Source organism: Archocentrus centrarchus, chromosome 18 (assembly GCF_007364275.1).
Source record: "Archocentrus centrarchus isolate MPI-CPG fArcCen1 chromosome 18, fArcCen1, whole genome shotgun sequence".
Taxonomy (NCBI): domain Eukaryota; kingdom Metazoa; phylum Chordata; class Actinopteri; order Cichliformes; family Cichlidae; genus Archocentrus; species Archocentrus centrarchus.
In genome coordinates, this window is record NC_044363.1 from 13105818 (window position 1) to 13125154 (window position 19337).

Genomic DNA, 19337 nt, shown 5'->3' on the forward strand with positions numbered 1-19337 from the left:
AAATTCAGAGTATATTATAGGATTGAGTTTTGAATAGTTTTCAAACTATGTAACTTTAAAATGTTAGATATTTAATTGCAGATGATGTTACTATGTCTAATGCAAAAAGACCTCAATTGCACAGGCCTAGAGACCAGCCGGCTGCCCCCTGGCAACCTCTAGTCGCAAGAAAAGTATGTGTTTCCTGACCAGTTTACGAATGGTTGCTGGCTGCCAATGGGTGACATCAGTTGTAAAGAGGGTGCTGCACCAAAAACCTTGTGTGATTGCGTTGGTCTTTAGCAGGTTGCTATGGTTGCATAGAAGATTCCACCCTATCTGCAAACACTTGTCAAGTGTTTGCAGACAAGTTGGCATCCTCCATGCAAACTACGGGCGACCGCGGGATTCTGTCCATTTTCAGTGCAGCACTGTGCAACCAGTTTCTCTTAGGCTACGTTCACACTGCAGCCTGAAGTGACCCAAAGCCGATGTTTTTTTTTTTTTTTGCCCTCGTGTGACCTGTATCCGATCTTTTCATGCCAGTCTGAACAACACAGATCTGATTTTTATTTTTCTTTATTTTTTCAAATGCAACCCAGGCCACTTGGATATGTGGTCCTAAATCCGATACGTATCCGATCTTTTCAAATGCGACCTGTGTCTGTACGGCCAGGTCGCATTTATCCGACCTGCACATCACTGATACTCAACAAATGTCACTATTCTGCATCCTATTACGCGGACGCGAGAAGGAAAACGTGTGACTTCCGCAAACATTGAGCACACTCGCTACATGTGACATTATCGCGTCCTCTACTGCGCATGCGGGACACTTTAAGGTTCGTCTGCTCTTCACACACAGATCACATCCAAGTCGCATATATTTGGAAATGTGAACGACCGCGCAAAAAAAAATCGGATTTCACAAAAGATCGGAATTGGGTCACTTCAGACTGCAGTGTGAACGTAGCCTTAGTAACCTCTAGCACACGCCAACCAGTCGAAGAATAGGATCTTTTCCTAGTGACCTGTGTTTGCCACCAGGGGGTAACTGGTCAGACTCTAGACCTGTGTGACTGAGGCCTAATAAACAGTGACGCTGCATCTCAGAATTTAGTTATATTTTACTAAAGTAAAATCTTCCATGGACACGGTTTCTTCCAAAAACGTGTTGTAGGAGTATATAAAAATTAGCTCAGCATATATCTTCCTATCTGTCGCTCTCTTATTAATGGTGGTCTAATAAATTTGTCAAGCATTGCAAAGTAAAATGTCATCAGGAAAGATCGAAAACTTTGATTTTTTTCTTTTTTTTTTTAATGTTAAAATTTAAACTCTAGCTTCAGAGGAGGAAGCAGTGACTGCAGGTGGATTTTTTTTCTTTACCAGTTGTCTCTTCAGAGTTTTGGTCGTCCACATCTCCCCCTTTTTGAAACTCACCAAGATTGTAAATGTCTTTAACACAGTATGTGACGGGCTTAAAGTGGCTGAATGTGTCATTAACACTCCAGTATTGTATGTTTTAAATAAGTGTGCAACAGTGGCAGCAGCCTCACAGACACCAACAGCAAACACTGTGTGAAACTGAAGGTCAAAACAGCTTTGCCTTGAAGTTCATTTTATTTTATAAACTGAAGCAATGCAGACTGCTTAAAACAGCAGAATCCTTTTTTGAAAGGATATTTTGGCACCAATCAGTTTCTTTTTTTAAAAAAATTTGTCAGTTATATGAAGCTGTGCAGAGTCTGGAGCTGCAGACTGATCTGAAGGACCAATAACCAAATCGTCCTCTTGCTGTTTTGTGCTTGTAAGGCTGCTGCTGTCTGAAGTTCATTCTGAATACTTGTGGATGCTGTGAAGTTTGGGAATGACGGCTGGTTCTGATGGTGTCCAAACTGAAATAAAAATACAAACTGGTTTTGAAGAGCTTTCAACTCTTTTCTGTCAGGCTCTCGGGCTCTTGCATTAAGTTTGCTTTAAAAACAAAACATAGTCATGTTTAAAAGAGGCTGATTTTCAGTTCTGTTCCCACACTGCTTCACTAATGATGAGGCCTGACCTGGGGAGGCCAATCCATGACTGATGGTGCTCCACTGTGTGTTTTTCTATCCAGGTATGCTTTTACTGCAGTGACAGTGTGTTTGGGATCATTGTCATGCTGAAAAATGAAGCTGTTACCAAGCAGATACTTTCCAGGTGGTATTGCATGGTGGATCACACTCGGATGGTACTTTTCTGTGTTCATAATTCCATCAATTTTGACAAGATCCCCAACACCACTGGCTGAAATGCAGCTCCAAACCATTGCAGAGGCTCCACCATGTTTTACAAATGGTCGCAGACATCCACTGTTGTACCTCTCTTCTGACCTCCTCCTCCAATACATATTGATAATTTGAGCCAAAAATTTCACATTTGCATTCATCATCAGACCTGTTGCGGTTTTCAGTCCAGTTCTTGTGTAATGCAGCATACCTCAGCCTTTTCTCCCTGTTTCCCTTCCTTAAGAATGGCTTCCTTCCACTGAGACCATTTCTAATAAGGCTTCAGTGAATAGTAGATGGATCAACTGAAGGTCCAGATGCATCTGTCTGGTCTTTGCTGGTGTGGTAACAAAGTGCCTAAAGATGCAATTTAAAACTGGTTCTTTGCTAAGCTGTCTGTTATGTGTAGACACACAACACTGGTTCATCCCTTGAGTTGGGTCCCTTTTTTATGCTCGAATGATTCATAGGTCAGTGTTTAAGTGGCTTAACAAACAAAACATTCCTGTGAAAATGCTCCGGTACAAGGACTGGACTGAAAATGAGTGAAAAAGCAGCCAATGTCCAAAGAAAAACTTTGAAAGACTTTCCTGCAGAACCACTGCTCAAGACCACTTAAAAAAATTAAGACAGTGGAAGCAAAATATAAAGAAATGAGGGGTGGCTCAAGACTTTTACACAGTACTGTACATGTTTTGTTAAGAAATATATTTGTTTTGAAAATGACAACAAATATGAGAGGGCTCCATGTCTGAAGTCAGTATAAATAGAGGATTTTTTTTTTTTTTAGGAGACAGTTTTAAAAATTGTAACAAAATGTAACATTTTAATCCCAGTGACGTGTTTAACAAATAGATGCCGAACAAGTCACAGTATGAAATTAAATGAGCTCCATTTATTCATTTATTGATCAGGATCAACAAGATCAGCTGCAGAATTTCATTTGTATCTGAAAAAAGAAGAGTGGATAGAAATAATTTCAAAATTTAAAACAATATTTTTTTTGCCTTTTTCTTCTCCCCTCTGTGGGTTAACAGTTCATAACTCATCTTCACTCAGCTCCCACAGCCAGCAATCAGGACTTCTTGCTAAAACCCCAGTTTTCCTGAAAGTTTACTTCAGGTTACGGGACTACAAGCCAAAAATGTGGGGAACCGCTGCTTCAAGTTAACACAGTATTAACAGACAGATGGATGGACCTGGATTCACAGTGACGCAGTTTCCAGTCCTGAAATTTCCCACTGAAAGTCAAGTTATAATGTGTGTGTGTGTGTGTCTTCTGACCAGCTCACATTATTGCTTTTAACATGCTTGTACCTCTGCCAGAAGCATGACCACACTCCAGCTCCAAGAAACCCCTGAAGCAGCACACTGACTCAGTGTGTTTATCCCACTTCTCCGGCTGCACAGTGAGCAGTAAACAATGACACAGGAGGCAGTTTGACATTTAATTCTCTGCAGGTAGGTGGTACATTCTCAAACAGCGGGCTCAGACACACACAGTGATGAGTTTTACAACGATACAGAAAAAATAAATGCCTTGCTTCCTTTACAGGGACAGGAAAGGTCACACATTCGCCTGTGGAGGGTGAAGGACGGACTGCACAGGGTTCTGTCTTTGTGGTCCAGAAATTACAACTGCATACAAAAACAATCTATCTTTTTTTTTTTTTAACAAGAAGTCGCTAGTTGTTTGGCACTATTCCCAAACCTATGTTGTTTATCTGTACACAGTGTGAGTGCACAGACTATAGGAAAAACCCATGTGGGGGTTTAAAGTTTGCAATGAAGGGGTAAATCTCGCCCTCTTGTGGTAAAAAGAGCAATTACACCCCTGAAATGCTGCTGAAGAACAAGCTTTGAACTTTCTTGCTGGTTTAGTGCATTTTGACAAATCGTAATACCCTTTAAAGCTGACATTAATGCATCTACACATGGGCTTAATGCAGGTCAGGAGATGTCTGCACCAGAAATAAGCGGTATCTATGTTATAAACTTGTTTCTGCCACTGGGAAAAAAATTTTTTTTGCAATGCATAAGTCAAATTTTTGGGTTATTATCTTAAAATTCCAACTTGTTAATTCAAACGTCTAAGGAAATAACTTGAAATTGAAAAAAACAACTCAAAAATGCAAGTTATCCTCTCAATTTTGAGATCTTTGAGTTAGTAAGTTTTTGAGGTAATAACACAAAAGTTCAACTTTCAACAATTTTTATTCAGCTTCCACCTGATAAAAAAATAAAAGGTATTCATTTAAAGTGCTGCTTCCTCTTCCTGTGGCTGCAAGATGCTCTATAAGAAATAACTTTTTATTACAGCTATATCAACATGTATATTGAACATTGGTGAACCTCATATTTACATGAATACTATTTACAAGCGAGGAACTGGGAATTAGAGTGACTCATTTTTTGATAAGAACTGCTCACAGCTCAAAGGCAACACAACTTGTAGTTATTACAAGCAGACATGGCTTTCATTGCAGGGGTTACTAAAAAAATAAATAAAATCAAATTTACGAGTTTCCGACCTGTCTGCCAGCTTTGGCTCCACTTTTAATGCAAGTCACCAGATTGCTGTGTATTGGGATGTGCTGCCGATAAATGCCGGAGACCCACAGAGCTCCTTAAAACACAGAAAAGATTTCCTAGATTTTGAGTTACGAAGCAGTTTAATACTTGAGAATGCTCTGACAAAGGGGCTGAAACTCTTTGTTTCATACACATGATGAACTGAGGGGTTCCACCAAAGCATTTTCTGCTGTGAATCAAACAGTTATTCCTGCAGAATCCAAGTATAAAAATATGGACGTGAAATAAAAGCATGATAGACAGAGCTTATTATTTTAAATTAAAGAGCCAGAGCTGCCGCGCACAAGTAATAAGAAAATCTTTGCCTGACCCCACTCCCATTGACACGCTTGTTATTAAAGCTGTAGTAGACAGAAATATAGACCCCCCCCCCAAAAAAGAAGACAATCGTTGCTGCAGCTTTCCTCTCTCTGATTAAGTCCCTCCCACCACATGATTACAGGGCGCTAAAAATAGGGCGCTGAATTTTGGCTTGGGTTTGAACCCCACACTCCCAGCTTAAAGTCTTTAGCATAGAGCTTAATTTATACTTCTGCACTGAATCGATATAAAGCCTAAGTAAGTGGCCAACATGGTTGTCAGCATTTTCACTTGTGTGTGTGGCGTGCCTGTACAACTCAAAACACTCATTCTAGCATGATTTGAACCATGGTGGCACAAGATGAAATGGCTTGGAATGCATAGGAGGAAACAACAGTACTGAACAGACCACTCAGGGAGACGCAGCATGAATTATGGCGTAGGCTTTTAGACAGGATTGCAGTTACAGCATACACTATATTGCCAAAAGTATTCACTTACCCATCCAAATCATTGAATTTGAATGGTCACAGTTGTATAAGCCAAGCACCTAGGCATGCAGACTGCTTCTACAAACATTTGTGAAAGAATGGGTCTCAGGAGCTCAATGAATTCCAGTGTGGTACCGTGATAGGATGCCACCTGTGCAACAAGTCCAGTTGGGAAATTTCCTCCATCCATCCATTCACTTCCGCCCATCCTGTTCAGGGTTGCAGGGGGGCTGGAGCCTATCCCAGCTGTCATAGGGCGAGAGGCAGGGTACACATTGAACAGGTCACCAGCCTGTCGCAGGGCCAACACAGAGAGACAAACAACCTTTCACACTCACACTCTCAGTCATACCTATGGGCAATTTAGAGTACCCAATCAACCTAACCCCAGTAACTGCATGTCTTTGGAATGTGGGAGGAAACCCACGCAAGCAGGAGAACATGCAAACTCCACACAGAAAGAGGGAGAGGCCTGGGCCAAGGTGGAATTGAACCCAGACCTTTCAGATGTTAGTCTAACTGTGAGGCAGCAGTGCTAACCACTGTACCACTGTGCTGCCCAGGAAATTTCCTCTTTACTAACTATTCCACAGTCAGCTGTTAGTGGTATTATAACAAAGTGGAAGTGATTGGGAATGACAGCAACTCAGCCATGAAGTAGTAGACCACGTAAAATCACAAAAAAGTGGGGTCAGCGGATGCTGAGGAGCATAGTAAACAGAGGTCATCAACTTTGTGTTGATACAGACCTCCAAACTTCATGTGGCCTTCAGATTAGCTCAAGAACAGCGTGTAGAGACCTTCATGGAAAGGATTTCCATGGCTGAGCAGCTGCATCCAAGCCTTACATCACCAAGCGCAATGCAATGCAGTGGTGTAAAGCACACCACCACTGGACTCTAGAGCAGTGGAGACGTGTTCTTTGGAGTGATGAATCACGTTTCTCCTTCTGGCAATCTGATGGATGAGTCTGGGTTTGGCAGTTGCCAGAAGAACAGTACTTATCTGACTGCATTGTGCCAAGTGTAAAGTTTAGTGGAAGGAGGGATTATGGTGTGGGGGTGTTTTTCAGGAGTTCGGCTCAGCCCCTTAGTTCCAGTGAAAGGAACTCTTAATGCTTCAGCATACCAAGACATCTGGGACAATTTCAATGTCCAACTTTGTGGGAACAGTTTGGGGATGGCCCCTTCCTGTTCCAACATGACTGCACACCAGTGCACAAAGCAAGGACCATAAAGACATGGATGAGTGAGTTTGGTGTGGAAGAACTTAACTGCCCTGCAGAGTCCTGACCTCAACCTGATAGATGGGATGAATCAGGCCTTCTCATCCAACATCAGTGTCTGACCTCACAAATGTGCTTCTGGAAGAATGGTCAAAAATTCCCATAAACACTCCTAAAACTTGTGGAAAGCCTTCCCAGAAGACTTGAAGCTGTTATAGCTGCAAAGGGTGGGCCGACATCATATTAAACCCTGTGGATTAGGGATGTTTGATATGCATGTGAAGGCAGGTAAGCGAATGCTTTTGGCAATATAGTGTAACTATAGCGTAGATTTAACCCAGAATAATTCCTGCACAAATCCTTACACCGCCACATCTTAGCTCCTGTGAAGCCTGTACCTAAAAGCCTAAAAACCCAGAGGGCGAGCCGGCGTATGTACTTGCTAAAAGGGATTATGGAATTGTTTTCCCCCCTCCACTGAGGTAGGGGGGAAAACAGCTTTAATAATTAATTTACAGGTTTTCAGGTGCAAAGATGTCTCAGAACCTCTTTTCTAGGTACATTTTTCAGCATCATCAGGACACCGAGTGAATGTGAAACATCCTAATTACATATTCAAGTATAATAATTGAAGTGCTGCTGTAACCTTTGACCACATTTACTCCAGATCCAAGCACACTGAGCCTTTTGACCTGCAATATTCACTGTGAAAAACCCTTTCTGGCTCTAACTGGAGCTTTTCGTCATGCCTTAAATGCCTTCAGGTGTTTTCGATCACTGCTGAATGATAAGTGGCTGATTCACATTTGCAAAAGCGGCTGATTGCAGGTTGCAGGAAAACCAAAGGAAGCCTGGTATGGTTTCTCTATACAGAGTGTCAGACGATGCAGCTACAGTCAGGTATGCAGTTCTAGTTGGTAGAAATATGAATACATAACATACATGTTATTTACACTGTGATAATTACTGCATCCACTTCCAGATAATCTCATTGATGCCTTCAGTCTTCCTTCATTTCTTTATGTCTGAGAAATTGGGCTTAAAAAGTTTGTCCTTCATTTCTTTCTTTCCTTCTGACCTCTGTCAGCACCCACACACCGTTTCTCCCTCCTCTTCTCGCCTTCCATCATACCATCGTCTCTGAGCCCGACCCTTTCCCGGTGAAGAAGTCCCAGAAATTAGCAGTTGGCGATGGCTTGCTCTCCTCCTGCGGCGTCTGCCTCACCCAGATGCTGTTCTCGGTCGAGACGCTCAGACTCGAGCAGCTTCCTCCACTCAGAGAGAAGCTCAGTGCGGAGCTCAGACCTGGGCCTCGGCGGTCCTGAGTGTCCGCGTCCTGACTGTGGAGCCTGGAGGTGGAGGAGGAAGAGAAGGAGGGCTGGGACAGGCTGAGCAGGTTGTGGTGGGAGTGGAACTGACGCATGTGGCGGATGGATTTACCTGGAGGGACCTCACCTGCAGGACCAAGAACAGGACATTGTTTCAGAACTTGAAAGAAAACAGTATCACTTTTTAATTTATGGGTCTTAAATTTTTAAGACCGGCGATGAGTCTTTTGCATCACTGTGGAGGAATTTTGGCCCGCTCTTCTTTGCAGAATTGTTTTAATTCAGTCACATTGGAGAGTTTGAGCATGAACGGCCTGTTTAAGGTCAGAACATCTCAATCAAATATAAGTCCAGACTCTGACTAGACCACTCCAAAACTTTCATTTTGTTTTAATGTTGACTGCTGAGAGGCAGGGAGACACTTAGGGATCACTTTTTCTGTCAGTCTTTCAGTATCTCAGTAACTGTGCAACATAATGAAGCCTTTGAGGAGGTGACACAAGTTATTTGGAACACTGTTGCTTTTTTGAGCCATTCAGACGTAGACTTACTGTGTGTTTCAGATCTTTGTTTTGCTGCATAACCCAAGTGTTTGTGGGCTTCATGAACTGATGGTCTGGCTGACATTGATGGAACCAAGACTTCTGCTCTCTACCAGAATTCATGGTTCCATCAATATCAGCAAGTCATCCAGACCCTGAAGCAGCAAAGCAGCCCCAGACCATCACCTTTTTATGGAATGTTGTGGTAGTTTTGTTTTTGTCTCTTCAGTCCACAGAATATTTTCCCAAAACTCTCAGGAATCATCAAAATGTTCTTTAGTAAATATGAGAAGAACCTTTGTGTTCTTTTTGGTCAGCAGTGGTTTTCTCCTTGAACTCTCCCATGGATGTCCAGTCTCTTTCTTATTGTTGAATCATGAACTCTGACCTTAACTGAGTCAAGTGAGGCCTGCAGTTCTTTAGATGTTGTTCAGGGTTCTTTTGTGACCTCCTGAATGAGTTGTTGATGTGGTCTTGGATTAATTTTGGTAGGCCGGGCCCTCCTGTGAACGTTCACCACTGTTCCAAGTTTTCTCCATGTGTGGATAACAGCTCTCACCGTGGTTCACTGGATGGCTTTGTAACCTTTTCCAGACTGATAGATGTCCCTGACTTTGTTTCTGAGCTGTTTTTGAGTTTATTTAGAATGTAGCACAATGTGTTGCTCTTTGAGATCTTTCAGCCAACTTCACTTTGTCACACAGGCTCTATTTAAGTTATTTATTGATTCAACATGTCTGGCAGTAATCAGGCCTGGGTGTGGCTGATGAAAGTGAACTCAACTTTCCAAAAAAATCTGGTTAATTACAAATTAAATGCTCAGAGGATCACTGGATTGTTGGGTTTCTACTCATAAAATTGTAGGATATGTTGTGCTCTCAGATGGTTACTGTGGTGATTTGATGCCATATTATTAGAACTGGAAAAATGAATGAGAAATAAAAAGTAATAGTAATAAAAATCTTCATCTCTTGGTTAAGCTGTAAGTTAAAAAGGCCTGCCGCAGCTTGAACGGTTCAAAACAACCTCTACAGCAGCATCACCTGTTGCCGCTAGGTGGGGCTGTTGCCACATTTATCATTTCAACAGGCTCATTCTTACAGGTCCACGTTGTCCAGTGTGATCTGTGTTAGATCACACTGGCTTTAGAGCTTTGTTTCTGGGCTTAAAGACGTCTGTCTCACCCACCATATATAACAGTTTTATATATTTGCTCTTTTTTATTTTTTATTTGTTGTAATGATTTAAAACATGTAGGAATGTTATGTTTTTCATTCCTCTTGGGCTTTAAATAGTCTTATCCGATGGTGTGTATCGGCCTTTAAAAGAATCACCAACTGTAAATGATACATTCCTTCAGGTCTATAGAGCCCCACATTCACAACACACAACCCAACAAGTACCATATCTGGTCTCCTGCCGCTTCCTGTTCTGGTTCAGTTTGAGGACGTTCAGGAAGACCTCGCTGGTCAGGTTGCCCTCGCCGCCGCTCCCATCTGGGGGGAAAAGCGGTGATGGGGGTTCCAGTGGTGACAGGCTGCCGCTGGAGGCTCCCACTGAGTCCAGAGACGCCCCCGTGTCCCGACGACCCCCTGACTCGCTGCTGCTCTCCACCGTCAGGTGACTGCTGCTGCGATTGAGCAGGAAGGCGCACATTTAGCGATGGTTTCTAACACAGCTGAACATAACCAGCACTTTAAACAGGCACCAGATCTGATGACTGCTGAGGGACAGACCTGATGTCAGGGTTACCTGAGTTTCCTACGCAGCAGGTAGTCGATGATGTCCGGGTCGGTCTGGATCAGACTCATCAGGACCTCCTGCTGCAGCTCTGCAGATACCTGCAGGAACACACATCAGATTTAAACATCACCAAAAATAATTTGTTTGTATGGAGCATCACAGCTGGCCGGTGAGGCGGATTAAAGATTAAAGAGTCGCATGAGAGGAAACAGGCCGAGTCAGTCGATCCTGGAAAAACTAGAAAGATCATAAAATCTACTTGGCTAAAAATGTCCACTCAGTCATTACAGCATTTAGCCTGGTAGCAAAATTTTGAGCACCTGTAAAGGGGACTTATTTTGGCACAGATGCCCTGCCATGCCCTGAACTTTATGTCTACGAGGGGCAGCCAATCAGAAGAACGTGAGCTTAAAGGGAGAGGAGCAAAAATAGTTTAGTGAACTGAGGACCTGCACCAAGACCCGGTACAAGATAAATAAGGATTAGTTTGAAGTGTGAATCATGCAAAGCTGCTCTAATAGAGTCCAAGATCATCTGGAAATGACCATAATATAACAGAAGAGTGCATTAGCATTAAAGTTTTGTACTAATTTTCGAGCCCTTCTTCTGAAACCTTTTCACTAATGACGGAGAGGGTGCTGGTGTTTTTCATACCGTGAAGAGTCTCTTGTAGTTCTGTATGAGCACCAGAGTGACGCTGATGATGGCCGTGCTGTCCTCGATCCCCATCGCCTGCGGGCTCACATCTCCTCCACGTTCCTTCTGAAGCAGGTTCGGCCCGAAGATCACGGCCAGGTTAGCAGCCGTCATCTTGTTTCCAGGTATCTGGAGAGAGGAGGAAGAGGAGGCAGTGTTGCAGTAATGGAACTAAAGCATGCTGATATAAATGAACTTTTCCACACTCTTATATTTTTTTAAGTTACTAAGCAACAGCAAGCAGTTTTAGCATAAATCATTCTTGTGTGATCGATTTTTTTCTCCTTTCACAGCTCTTACAGAGTTATGACTCTCCTCCAATTTTATATCCTGGACATCCAATAATATTAACGTGAATTCTTTAAATCTGTTCAAGTGCTTGTGAGAAACATCATTGTGAAACATCAGGGTTATTAGGGTAAAAAACAACTAATGACTCTTTTTGTAGGTTCAGTACTGGTGCTGGACTAGTTCCACTTTGACGCCCGTTGAGAACCAGCCCACAGCGAAATGATAGGTTTAAAGAGTGGAAAATGCTGCTGCTACTACTACTACTAATGATGATGATGATGATGATGATAATAATTATAATGTATAACAGTTATGAAAGCCACAGTTACAAAGTGTTTCCCAGTAAGATGCAATAATCCAGATAAAATGAATTAAAAAAATGCTATAAAATAAATCAAAATAAATCAATTAAAAAGACCTGAGTGTAACATCAAAATAAAGTAAAATTAAACACAGTGACAGCAAAGAATAAATTAAAACCATAAAAAGAGAAAGTTGAAAGAATAAAATGGAGGTAAAGCCCCGGTCTTTGGAGTTCCTCTGGCAGGTAACTCCACAACCGAGGAGCCCCAACAGCGCCTGATCGTCACTTGTCTTTAAATGTGGGAACAGTTGGGTCCATCTGTGCTGTGGTGCTGTGCCTCTACCAGCTTGTACCAACTGTTACTTGTCCTTTTTTCATTGGAAATGGTTCTAGATTTGGAACTATCATTGTATTTGTACAATAAAAGGACAGACACGGCCCTTCAAAGGACAAATTTAATGTGCGCTTCAATACAGGTCGGAGACAGATTACTTCTAAAGCCCCTCAGTGCCTGATGAATGCTTTACATTTGTATTTGTCAGGCCTCAACCCTGATGAGGCTGAGGAGAACTTTCTCAGTCACAGGGCCTACCTCCTCGTCGTTGGTTCCTATGCTGTCCTGCGCGAAGCTCTGCACTGTGTGTAACAAGGTGAGGAGACGCAGCAGCGTGTCGCAGTTACATGGAGGCAGCAGGTAGAGGAGGTGCTGGAGGTACTGCAGCTGGTCTGCTCCCCTCAGCACTACAAGAGGAAGAAGAGGAGGAGGAAGTTAGTTACCTGAAACTCTGCAAGTGACCATCACTAAAGCTGTTTCAATAACTGGGACTCCCATACTGAATGCAGCTTTAAATGACGCTGATTAACCCTATATACAGGTGCGTGCGTGCATATATGTGTGTGTGTGTGCGCGCGTGCATACAGTTGGCATGCAGGAAGGCAGGGTAGAGCTCTCTGGGCAGCAGAGGATCCGGTATGTCCCTCAGAAACTCTTTGAGCAGCGCTGCCACATCGTGGACGCTGTGCTCATCATCCAGTTGGACGTCAACACCCATGTCAAAGTCCTCCCGCAGCTGAGGAGCATGCATACACACACACACATTAATAGACAAAAACAACAACAACAAAAAGAAGTGCACTCAAACTCATGCTCGGGTCACGATGGGGCTACGGTCCCCTGATGGACACATTTCTCAAAAACAGGATCTCACGCATCATCAGCTTTTCACTCAAAGATTATTTTTATATTCCTGCATTTGGCAGAGAGTGACAGGAAACACAGGATGGTGAATCAGGGGACACACACAGACCTCCACTGCTCCTCTCTCGCTGGCAATAATCCACAGTTCTTTCAGGGAAAAATGAATGAAAGCGTTCCTTCACTCAGGAGTAACATCCTCAAATAAGAACGTTAACGTGCAGTCTCCAAAAAAAGATCTTATTTATATAAATAATATTATAGGTTTTTTTCCTTATATACCAGATAGATGGACCTCAAAACAAAACAAAAAACTACATACATAATTGAAGATGTGTTATTTCAATGTATTTTGCATCATAATGTAAATTATTACTAGATATTATTATCATCTTCAAAAGCTGTAGTACAGTGATACTAATGAATCTGTTTTAGGGCTAAAATATGGCTCTGCTACTGTACACACTAAACAACAACTTAGGCATTAGTAGTACTGCATAGAAGTACACTGCTCTGCCAAAAAAAAAGTCACACACTCTAATATTATGTCGTCCAAGCTTGAGCTTTGATGGATTCCCCATCACATCATTTCAATCATTTTATGCAATGTCACAACATTTATTTCCACCCAGAGTTGAACTAATCCTTCATGGAGCTCTTGTACTGATGGTGTGAGAGTTGGATCACTGACTAAAGTCTTCTCCCATTTAAATTTGTAAATAAAGAAACAAAGAAAGAAAATAAATGGGAAAAAACTAACAAGAGGAGCCTGCAATACATTTTACAGCTGCATTTTTTTATGGTTAAATTAACACAAGTATCCTCACCTGTCTCACTCTCTTCTTAGAGCTGCCAACTCGGAAAATACCCACAGTCTGAAGACCTGGGGCAAAAAAATGATGCCACATATAAGTTTTTTTTTTATTCACATGTGAATGGACTCCAGTAAATCACTGTGAAAGGCTGACATTGTGGAGACTTCAAATGGAAAGAATGAAATCAAGTCTCACCGTAATTTTCGATGTGGCTGCAGCACCTCTCCATCACCCGAGGCACCTGTCTGTAGATGGGGTTGAGGCTGAGCTTGGTTTGGGTCCTTCCCTCTGACGAGCTCGGCGACTTGATCAATTCCAGTTCGGCCGGGTGGGAAAGCTGCAACGCCTCCAGCAGGCGAGACTGACTCTCTACAAGGTCAGAGATGGAGTCCACTGACAGACCACCCTGCAGGGCAGAGAGAATGGACTCATATCAAAATGCGCTACAGCCACCTTTTTATCTGCATTTTGAACCTCTCAGTTAAAGTAGTAATAGACCGACATTCACTTCCAAAACCAAAAGCAGTATTGCATGTGCAATATGGTGATGATTAATTATTTATGATTTACCCCATGAGGACAAAGTCATCATCGGTTATATTAAATATAACCCCAATCAGCAAACCTTCACCCTATCGGAATATTTTGGATTTTTTGAAAAGCATTAAAATCTATCTTCGTCTTCCCAAAAAAAGCCCTTTATTCTTTGTCCAAAACATATAAAGGTTAGAGTTGGAACAGTGAGAGGTGGAAGCAGAAATCATTGATATTACTGAGCAGCATAACATTCACTGGGAGTCATGTTCCTGCCTATTATTTACATACAAGTCCAATATTTACTCTCCTTTAGCTCCATTTTTGGTCTCCACCAGTTCCTAAAGGCACCATCTGGCTTATTCATTCCTAATTGTTTTACCATTGCTCTCCAGATGGGTGAACTTTGAGTGCTGTTTGGTGGTAAGGTATGCAGCTTTCTCTGGGTTAACTAGAGCTTCTTCCATTCCTGTGTCCTTGAGTTGAGAGTATACTGCAGGTCACCAAAGCTGAGGGCAACTGCACAATTGGTGATATTTCTTTGTAGATATGTCACTATGAGCCATACCTTTCACCTTACATAGTCATTTAAACTGTTGTTAACGTAACATATCCAGGATTGCAGAAGAATCCAAAAGCTCAGTTTTACAAAGTACTGTGTGAGATAAAGCACAGAAAACAACAAGGAAAGCCAGGCATGTGAGTGAGAAAAGTAAGAGATGCTAAAAGCTGAAGCAAAGACAGATGAGGTGATAAGGGGAAGGAAAAAAGTTTGCAACAGATGAAAACGCAGGAGGAAAATGAGAGGGAATGAGATGGGAGAAAGACGAAGGGACGCTGACAGGAGAAAATGGAAAGTGCATTTCAAGATGGATGGCAGGAGAAGAGGCCAGCAGCGCAGATGAGTCAGCTCTTATCACTCATCTTGATGTTACCATGCAGTAAATGTCAGAGGAGCTGAATACCACAGAAATATAAATCACGTGTCTACAGCCTGCAAAGAGTTTCTGGAGGAACATCAAGAAATTCATAATAGCAGCTCAGTCCAGCAACAAACGGCAGCTCAGAAGTGAGAAGATATTTCCTCCATCTGAACATGATTCATTGGTGTCTTCTACAATAAATGTATAGTTTGGCCTCCTTTATGCATGTAACAGTGAAAAACTTGCTTTACTTGTAAACTTTCATTAGTCATCATACACAGCCCTGTGTAACCCTCTGATATCTAACAAATGGATTCCACATAATCACTTCCGATGCTTCTATATACTTGAAAACATGGACTGTCTACAGTCGTGTTTGCTGATTTGTAGTCTTCTACTGCTTTTCTTTGCATATAACTGCTGCCAACTATCAGTTTAAACCTATCAAGTCCAGTACTTGTATTAGTATTAGTAGTAATTCTATATTTACTAGTTAGTACAGATCAAATGCCCTGCTTGTTGATTAGGAGGATAACAACATTTTTGAGGGGTGGAAACTGATAAACCACAGCTAACGACCAGTGGGTAATTCATTTTCCCAAAGATCCACTTGACAAACTGGGACTGTCGTAGATGGCCGCATCAATGAGTTGAACTCAATTCTGATCAATATTAATTTTATCACTTTATAAGCTTATTAGTGTGGCCCTCCAAACAGTCCCAGTTTCTCATGTGGTCCCCTGAGGAAATTAATCATCCACCCCTGATCTACAGTAAAGAGGAAAACCTGGCAGTATGCCTTCAAGTGGACTGGGACTGTGAGAAGTTGGCTAATGCTAACACGGTGCCAGGCAAGCTAAACTGGTGCTCAGGAACTGAACATCCCTTCTGAGAGAAACTCAAAAGAGCACTGGATCTGAACCAGAGGCAGAAAGCTTGGTGTTTGTGTGTCTAATAAGGTGATGGAGGCAGCTATATGCTGTATTTGCAATGCTAGATTCAGAAGCTGCTAATGTGTTATTAAAAGTGCCTACAATCAGAAGAAGAATTGACACACTGACATTCATACAGGACTTTATTCTATGCCTTGATAGCTAGAAAGTGCTTAAAATACCCCAATGATGCAATTCGGGGAGCAGTGTCTTGCCCAAGAACACTTCAGAACAGGACTGAAGGAGTCAGGGATCGAACCCTGACCTTCTGATTGGTGGATAACCCTCTTCACGTCCTGAGACAAAGCTGCTACTGTGTGCCCTGAGTGCAAATCAGGACCCTCTAGAGTGACCTAATGCCTCTGTAAACCCCTGATTTAAAACCAACTATATTCAGCAGATGTTTTGCTTCTTTCTCACATCAACTGTCTTCAGAAACACATTTTGCTGGACTATGTTTTTTAATACAAGAGAAAGTTTGCATATGACCTGCCATGTCTTTCAGTTTGAAATCCGGGAGACTTTGTTGATTCACGTGCAGCTCAGTGTTTGCACAGTTGCAGGAGGCTCTTTGAGAAACTTCCTGTCTATTATCCATCATAACACTCTGTAATGGCTCACCCATCAACTTTCCATCACTGTCTCTGTGCAAAATAGCCTGTTACATTATAGCATATAGGGTCAGTTCATGGTTGTGGCACTGGAATAATAAATAATATTAGATTAATTGCTATTGATTGCTAATGCATATCTAGTTTTACTAATTTGTAATGCTGCCTCTTGACGTTATCCGTTGGTGTGATCAGCATGCCCCAACATGCCGTGAATGTGAATCTTTGTCTGCTAGCAGTTAAATTCTGTTATTCCGCAATAATTTGCCATTTGGATAATGGCTAATTTGGGCATTTTGTGATGCAAGTAGGTCAGTTTATGACTGTTTTTCCTACTTTTTTGGGGCAATCAACTCAAAGTGATGGCCTTGTCTGCATTTCAAGTTAGGCCTATTGCTACAGGGTATTGCAAGTAGACAGATTATTAGCATATCAGTAATGGATTGTTTGTTGTGGGATTGTTCCATCATAAGGTTTACCATTAGGCTTAACTTGTCCAGGTTTGTCTTTTAGCTGCTCTTTGGACTGCCCCTCTGGCCTTTTGAGATGTTTTATTTGTGTTTGTTTTATATTTTTTGTAAACACTTGTATGGCCTTTTATCATTGTACTGCTGCTTCAGCCAAATACATTGTGCCTTTCAAATGTTTGAAATAATATAAACAATGATAATCAAACTTTTGACTGCCTTTCTTTAATATACACAGTACTTGTACTTTTACTTGTACTTGTACTTTCAGTACTTGAGTAGCAATTTTTGAAATACTTCTACTTGCAATACTTAAGTACCAAAAAAATTGAGTACTTCCGTACTTCCACTTGAGTATGGTGTAGAAAGAACACTTCAGCTTTTACTCAAGTCAATTTTTTGATATAGTACTTGTACTTCTACTCCACTCCTCTACTCCAGTATTTTATACATGTCTACAACACAGTGACAACACCATCGAGCTCCTGCTGTTTTATCATTATCAAGATTTTCAGCTCTTTGGTCAGATCTTTAAACAAAGACCTGCTCCGCTTCCGACATCTAAGTAAGAGGAAAACTTTCCTGCTCTCACTGTCTTTCTGTCCTTTTACCAACCAAACATTTCCATTCCACCATAACTGATCGTCATATTGGAAAATCAGCAGGCTGAGTATTTGTGGTATAGCATAAATTGGCAATTCTACACAAGATTATAATGCTAGAAGCTGGAATTACTTGTTTGTTGACAGTGCAAATCAGTAAAATACTAGATCTGTCTGAGTTTCCTGAAGTATCCCATAGCTGTGGCCACAGTTACTGCATGAACTGTATTAAAAGCCATTCAAAAACAGAACAAGAAGGGAATCAACAGCTGACCTGGTCGTCAGGTCTGTCCTGGTGGGGAAAAAACCCCCTGTGTTAGCAGATTAAGTGGCTGCTCCCGCTGATCGCTGCTATGCCTGATCTGAAGATGTAGCCGCTGACGTCTGCACCAGGAGGAAGCTGAAAGCCTTCCAGTCCTGACTACTTCAGTTTCTTACTGCAAGAAACACCTCCAACAATATGATGCAGCTCCACCGAAGAAACACAAGCTGGTAGGAAACTACAAGAAGCTCCAGGAGAACTTCTGCTCGAATCGTGAGATAATGAAGATTTTTACTGCTGAACATAAAGGCCATGAGGGCATACTCACGGTAGGTGATCTGACTAGTGTGATAACACCTGGGTGTGGCTTAAGTTTATTTTATTTTGTTTAACACTAGCTGATAAAGTAATTTGAAAATGCTAATTTAAGAAAAAGATCATATCCTTGAGTTTGGATGAATTAAATGACCTTATCCACTCAAGAAACCTGATACCAAACAAAGATTGTTTACCAAAGTGTTTGGGTAGAAGAGCTTTGCTAGATAAAAGTGGCTTTTATCTGGCTAATGTTAACTTCCGTGTTAAACCTGACTGTTAGCTTGCTACCCAAGCTGGCTAGTCTTAGCTAAAGCTGATGCAGCAAAATATTACCCAAAGTCTCTGCTGGGCAGAACTGAAACATTAAACTGTAGCACTGAAAGTGAACATACCTCATCACCTTCTTTGGGTTTTTGCAGAAATTATTCAAAATCTTTCACACAGAAATCAAATTTAAGTCAAATTGTTTATCTTACATTACAATCCATTCACAGATTAGCGATAAACAAGCGTTTAACACGTGGAAAATGCAGCATAACGCATGTTTAATGATCAGAAATGAAAGGAATCATCAAAATCTCATTAAAGTCTAATTTCAATGAAATGCTTCCACTGAGGCAGAGCTGTGTGCACCGCTTACCTCAATGACCGACTCTTATGACCTGCACTCAACAGCTGGTTCAGGTTCGATTACTGTTCAGTGGCTATAATGATACTCATTACAAGCTTTACATAACAACTGGTTCATGAAGAGAAATTACAGAGTGTAATGGCCTCTAGCAGAGACAGTCCACACACACACACACACACACACACACACACACACACACACACACACACACACACACACACACACACACACACACACACACACACACACACACACAGAGCAGTTTTTGTGCAAACACACAGCTGTGGAA

General features: G+C 41.7%; 1 protein-coding gene across 2 annotated transcripts in view; it reads right to left on the bottom strand.

Moving 5' to 3' along the window:
• Nucleotides 1-7077: 7077 nt before the first annotated feature.
• Nucleotides 7078-19337, bottom strand: part of arhgap36 (Rho GTPase activating protein 36) — an 80191-nt gene continuing 67931 nt past the window's right edge. For both annotated transcript variants that reach the window (XM_030753725.1, XM_030753726.1), the window contains exons 5-12: nucleotides 13964-14174; nucleotides 13781-13836; nucleotides 12678-12828; nucleotides 12351-12499; nucleotides 11122-11292; nucleotides 10477-10565; nucleotides 10128-10354; nucleotides 7078-8309 (exon numbers count right to left, since the gene is read on the bottom strand). In XM_030753725.1, coding sequence (XP_030609585.1) covers nucleotides 7981-8309; nucleotides 10128-10354; nucleotides 10477-10565; nucleotides 11122-11292; nucleotides 12351-12499; nucleotides 12678-12828; nucleotides 13781-13836; nucleotides 13964-14174 — 1383 coding nt within the window. In that variant the 3' untranslated portion in view covers nucleotides 7078-7980. The remainder of the gene's footprint in view (nucleotides 8310-10127; nucleotides 10355-10476; nucleotides 10566-11121; nucleotides 11293-12350; nucleotides 12500-12677; nucleotides 12829-13780; nucleotides 13837-13963; nucleotides 14175-19337) is intronic.